The sequence below is a fragment of the Pipra filicauda genome, unplaced genomic scaffold (assembly GCF_003945595.2).
Source record: "Pipra filicauda isolate LSUMZ 115617 unplaced genomic scaffold, ASM394559v2 scaffold22_size4397567_pilon, whole genome shotgun sequence".
Taxonomy (NCBI): Eukaryota; Metazoa; Chordata; class Aves; order Passeriformes; family Pipridae; genus Pipra; species Pipra filicauda.
In genome coordinates, this window is record NW_024104343.1 from 575417 (window position 1) to 581456 (window position 6040).

At 47.1% G+C, this 6040-nt stretch overlaps 1 protein-coding gene across 1 annotated transcript; it reads left to right on the plus strand.

Moving 5' to 3' along the window:
* Positions 1-215: 215 nt before the first annotated feature.
* PCDH20 (protocadherin 20) lies at positions 216-5437 on the plus strand. Its single transcript, XM_027750591.2, has 2 exons — positions 216-279; positions 1350-5437. The coding sequence occupies exons 1-2, from the start codon at positions 229-231 to the stop codon at positions 4041-4043; spliced, it is 2745 nt and encodes a 914-aa protein (XP_027606392.1). The 5' UTR covers positions 216-228; the 3' UTR covers positions 4044-5437.
* Positions 5438-6040: the final 603 nt, after the last annotated feature.

Below are 6040 nucleotides of genomic sequence, written 5' to 3' on the forward strand. Positions count from 1 at the left end.
CAGCCGTGCCCGCGACTGTTCCCTCGCTCCTGCCCTCCCCGCCGCGGCGGAGCCCTCCCGAGCGGAGCGGAGCGGAGGAGGAGTGTCCTGGGCGGCGCGCACAGCCCAGCCCAGCGCGGCGGCGGCGGTGGCGGGGGAATGTGCAGCCGCGGGGAGGAGAAGCGCCGGGCGGGCGGCGGAGCGGGCGGGCTGCGGGGGCGCAGCCGGCGGCGGCAGCGGCGGCCGGGCATGGGGCCCCCGGGCGGTCGCGGCAGCCCCACCGCCCGCGGCAGCCTGCAGGTGAGGGCCGGGCGGAGCGAGGGGGGAAGTGCCGCGGCCGACCACCCGAGCCCGACTTCGCACGCAGCAGCGAAATCGGCAACGAATTGGCAAAAAAACCCCACAAAAAAACCCGAAAAAGCGTATATACGTGTATATGTTTGTTGGGTCTTTTTCTCTTGGATCCGGTCGCCAAAGATCAGAGCAGCCGCGAAAAGTTTATTTTTGTTGCTGCTGCCGAAGCGGGTTGTGACAGAGCCGCGAAAAGGGGGAATGGGTGATTAGAAAGAGGGAAAGGAGGAAAAATTTCCTCCGGGGGGAGGATGCCCGAAGTTACTTTCCATTTGTGAGGAGTGGGCGACGCGGTCGCCAACGCGGGCAACTTTCTCCGCGCAGCCCCTCCGCGGCTCCGCTCTGCAGCTCGCGTTTTCCGCCGGCAGCAGAGGGGACCCCGAGGGGCGGCCGGAGATCTGTGGCGGCGAGGCTGGAGCCGCTGGCGCCGCGGTCGCGGGACGCAGGGACCCGCCTGGAGCGCGGCACCTCCGCCGGGACCCCCGCGGGCTGCGAGGTGCCTCCGCTGCACCGCGGGCCCCTGGGCATGCGGAAAACAGGTTTCGGGACGAGGCATGGGGTAGGGGGAGCAAGGGACGCGTGTCACATTCCTGCTGTGGTAGGGGAAGAGAACGAGCAACTGTTTGGGGGTGCGCGGTGGGTTGCCCTCGTTTGGGATGCGCTTGTGGTGGGGAGGGGAGGTGCTGCTGGTGAGAAAGGCGCGAGCTTGGGGCAGAGGGAAGACGGAAGATGGCACGTCGGGGCGCAAGTGCTGCTGGGGGGCGGGGGGAGTCACGGTGCCTCCGGGCCATTCTAGCAGTGCGTATTTGCTGTGGGGAATGCAGCTGGTGTTGCCTGGAGGGTACAGATGGTGATGCCCTGGAAGTAGCTGCTGTACTGGAAGGAGAAGATGGTGGGGAGAGGGAGGATGACTTCATGTTGCAGATGTAGCACTCTCTGCTCGAAGTGGCAGTGGGGGAGGCAGTGGGCAGGGGGTTGTGCCACCCCTTCCTCACACACGTGTGCCTCTCTCTTCTCAGCACTTGCTCCTCTTCCTGCTCTTCGTTGGGCCTTTCAACTGCTTTGCCAGTTACAGCCGTGCAACCGAGCTCTTCTACAGCCTCAACGAGGGGCTGCCTGCTGGGGTGCTGATCGGCAGCCTGGCCCGTGACCTGCGGCTCCCAACGGCTGGTGGGCAGCACCCTGTGGCCCCACGGCCCCCACTCTCCTTCACTCTGGCCTCCCATGGCTTGGGGGGACAGTATGTGCAGCTGGACAACCGCTCTGGGGAGCTGCACACCTCGGCCGTGGAAATCGACAGGGAAGCTCTATGCGTGGAAAGCAGTGGGGCCACCGTCTTTGGATCATCTGCTGTCTCCTCTTCCTCCTCCTCATCCGAGCCATGCCTACTGCTGCTGGATGTACTGGTACTGCCACAGGAGTACTTTCGCCTGGTGAAGGTAAAAATTGCTATTCGTGATGTCAACGACAATGCTCCCCGCTTTCCTGTGCCCCACATCCATCTCTCGGTGCCCGAGAATGCGCCTGTGAACACCCGCCTGGCTATTGAGCACCCAGCCCTTGACCCTGACATGGGCACTAACGGTGTCCAGACTTACCGCCTGCAAGATAACTACGGTGTCTTCACCCTGGATGTGGAGGAGAATGAGAGTGGGGAGAGGACTCCCTACCTGATTGTTATGGGGGCACTGGACAGGGAAACACAGGAGGAGTATGTCACAGTCATCGTTGCTGAGGATGGGGGCACGCCTCCGCTCGTGGGCAGTGCCACCCTCACTATTGGCATCAGCGACATCAATGACAACTGCCCGCAGTTCAATGACTCGCAGCTCAACGTCACCCTTTATGGGAATTCCAGCCTAGGGACACATGTGGCTACTGTCCACGCAGTAGACATGGACCTTGGATCCAATGCCCAGGTCACCTATTCCTACAGCCAGAAGGTCCACCAGCCATCCAGAGACTTGTTTCATCTGAATGAAAGCACAGGAGCCATCACACTCTCCACTAAAGTTGATGGGGACACTCCAAAGCTACACAGGCTGATCATACTGGGCAATGGCCCTGGATGTATCCCTGCCGTGATCACAGTTGTAGTGACCATCATCAAAGTCATGATGAGGCCACCTGAAGTTGTCCCTCGTTTCATAGCTAATGAAGTGGAAGGGGTGGTTTACTTAAAGGAACTGGAGCCTATCAACACACCTATAGCATTTTTTACTATCAAAGACCCCGATGAAAAATATAAAGTCAGTTGCTATTTGGATGGTGATGGGCCTTTCAGACTTTCACCATACAAACCATACAACAATGAATATCTGTTGGAGACCATAAAGCCTCTGGACTTTGAGACACAGCAACTGTATGAAATTTCTGTAGTTGCATGGAACTCAGAAGGATTTCGTGTCAACAAAGTAATCAAAGTACAGGTCCTGGATGATAATGACAACTCACCAATTTTCTCTGAACAGCTGATAGAATTGTCCATTGAGGAGAACAATGTTCCCAATGCTTTTTTGACCAAACTGCATGCTACTGATGCTGACAGTGGAGAAAGAGGGCAAGTGTCCTATTTCTTAGGTCCTGATGCCCCTTCCTATTTTGCTTTAGATAAAACCACAGGAGTTCTTACAGTTTCCACCCAGCTGGACAGAGAAGAAAAAGAAAAATACAGATATACTGTCAAAGCAGTAGATTCTGGCTTCCCTCCAAGAGAATCAATAGCAACGGTTGCCATCACTGTATTGGATAAAAATGATAACAGTCCAAGATTTATAAATAAGGATTTCAGCTTTTTCGTGCCAGAAAACTTTCCAGGTTTTGGTGAAATTGGAGTTATAAGTGTCACAGATGCTGATGCAGGACAAAATGGATGGGTTGCCCTTTCGGTTCTGAATGGAAGTGATATTTTTGTCATAGATACTGGAAAAGGAGTTTTGAGAGCTAAAGTCTCCCTGGACAGGGAGCAGCAAAGCTCCTACGTTCTGTGGATTGAAGCAGTCGATGGTGGTGATCCTGCCCTGTCTTCCACAGCAAAAATAACTATCCTTCTTCTGGACATTAACGATAACCCCCCTTTGGTCTTGTTCCCTCAATCTAATATGTCTTACTTGTTGGTCCTTCCTTCTACCCTTCCTGGCTCTCCCATTACTGAGGTCTATGCTGTCGATAAGGACACTGGCATGAATGCAGTCATAGCTTACAGTATCATAGGGAGAAGAGGTCCTCGACCTGAGTCATTTAGGATCGACCCCAAAACTGGTAATATCACCTTGGAAGAGTCACTGATGCAAAATGACTATGGCCTCTATCGGCTGCTTGTAAAAGTTAGTGATCACGGCTATCCAGAACCTCTCCATTCCACTGTCATGGTGAACCTTTTTGTCAATGATACGGTTAGCAATGAGAGCTACATTGAAAGTTTGTTAAGAAAGGAGCCTGATATCAGTATAGAAGAAAAGCAGCCACAAATATCCATAGAGCCTACACATAAAAAAATGGAGTCAGCATCCTGCATGCCTACCTTGGTAGCTCTTTCAATAATAAGCTTGGGTTCAATTGCTTTAGTAACAGGGATGGGCATTTACATTTGTTTAAGAAAAGGGAAAAGGCATCACAGAGCAGATGAAAACTTGGAAGTACAAATCCCATTAAATGGAAGAATTAACCTGCAAATGTTGGAGAAGAAACCAGTGGAGATTTCTAACATTTGATTTTTCTTTGTGTATAAATCAACCATCTGAAAAACCCTGGACAACACTGAAACACCTAGCCATGATTTGTATTGACAGAGGTTGCAATGAAGGACTGGTAATTTATAACTTAATAATATTATAATTGTAAATAGCTGTTTACAGTTTTTTAAATTCAAATTCAGTGTACAGCTTTTTTATGAAATGTTAGTAACTAACAGCTAGCACCCTGACTATAAAGACGTGGACATCATTTCCAGCTTTCATAAATCAATAAGATCACTGAACATAAAAAAGGGGAAGGTAAGATGATTGTTTAAACTCAAGATTTAAAAGTCTTTTTAACCACGAGAGGGCATCAGATGCTCCTGAGCAGGGAACTGTTCGAGGTACTGTCCATGAGATAAACAGAGTATATTTTAAATATATTGATTTTAATATAAAATGCCTATTGGCATACAGACATTTAACTACTACAAAAATAATGTCTGTCCCAATGTATGTATAATTAAAAGAATAAAGATGTTAAAATGCACTAGTAATAAAAACCAGAATGTTTATTACCTCACAAGTAAAGCTTATACAGTAGGATAGAAGAGGCATTAACAAGAAGTGCAATTCCTGTTGAACAAGAATGCGAGATATTGTGATGAGAATCTGAACTGCTGTGACATATCATCTTTCATTTTTCTCCAGATTTCACCCTCATTATCAATTGCTGCAGCAATCTGCTGGTCATTTTTATGGAAGAGTTATATTTAATATTTCCTACAGCAAATAATGACAGAGCCCCATGCTCATCCTCGTAAACATGCCAGATGCAAGGAAGCGAGGGAATGGCTAAATCTTTAGTTATCACAAGAGTGGTGATATTTTTTGTACTTTGAGCAATCTGTCAGTAGTACTCCATCAGTTTGGTTGTGTAATAGATTTTTTTCATGTGTTACTTTGGAATCTGATCTGCCAGATGGAAACAAAAATCACTTCATATTCTAAGGAATTGTAGGACTTTGTTTATTCTGACTGTTGCTCCTTTCTGGATTGGTATTTCATGTGAAAGATCTTGTTTCTGACTTTTGGCGACCATTCCTGGCTCCTTTTCATTGGCTTTGATTTTGGATTAGGTCCAAAATCTAACTTGTAAGACTGGTGGCATATTTCCTTAATGATTTATTCTTTGCTGTATCTTCTGCAACAAAGCAGCAATTTTAACAGTGATGTGTTACTTTCACTTCATTTTAAGAGCTGAGAACTATCTTTTGTATGATGATTGCATCAAATTTCTCAGTGTGAACAAGATAAATTAGTGTTATGCTTAAAACTGATTATTTTGATTTCTGGCATCATATGTCTGTAATGTACCAAGAGTGTTTATATGTCTGCAAATTAAAGCTATATATTTTCATAATAACTTATTCTCTGTTTCCTAGAATTTTAATTATAAAAAATATTATTTCAGTTGTAAGAAATGCATATTTCACAAATGCCTAGGTGCTGGCTTTCTTGACTGACATGTCATAATAATTCCCCAAATTAGTATACTTCAAAGTTATTAATAACAGTTTGTGCTGTACTTTTTGAAATTATCAGCAAAGACAATCGTATTTCAGCTGATGCTGAAATGGTGTCTCAGCTCATACCTGTTTTAAAAGTAGGGAATTTCAACCAGTTTTTGATTTTCCTCTCCGTGACTGGCACATTACTTCACCTTGAACCTATTGAAATGTTGGAGCTTCTTACAGATATTGGTTCTACCTAGCCTAAGTAAGTGTATTAACATAATACCCATGTTTTTCCATTCTAGCTATGGGGAAAAGGCCGTTTTTCCAGGTTAGAATATTTTCCTTTTATGCACGATTTGATAGCTGTGTTTCATGAAAAACTAATTCAGCCTGTCAGAGCTTTGTGGTCAATCACCTTTTTTTCCTTTATTTTCATATTATCAAAATATGAAAATGATGTGTATCTCTGAAATGGTTTGCTGCAAAAAGACATTGTTTCTTATCTCTGAAGAAAAA

What these genes read in the sequence shown, in the direction of transcription:
- PCDH20 (XM_027750591.2), top strand. Translation starts at nt 229, where the DNA reads ATGGGGCCCCCGGGCGGTCGCGGCAGCCCCACCGCCCGCGGCAGCCTG. An exon ending in CCGCCCGCGGCAGCCTGCAG is followed by an intron (nt 280 to 1,349) that starts GTGAGGGCCGGG and finishes CTCTCTTCTCAG; the next exon opens with CACTTGCTCCTCTTCCTGCT.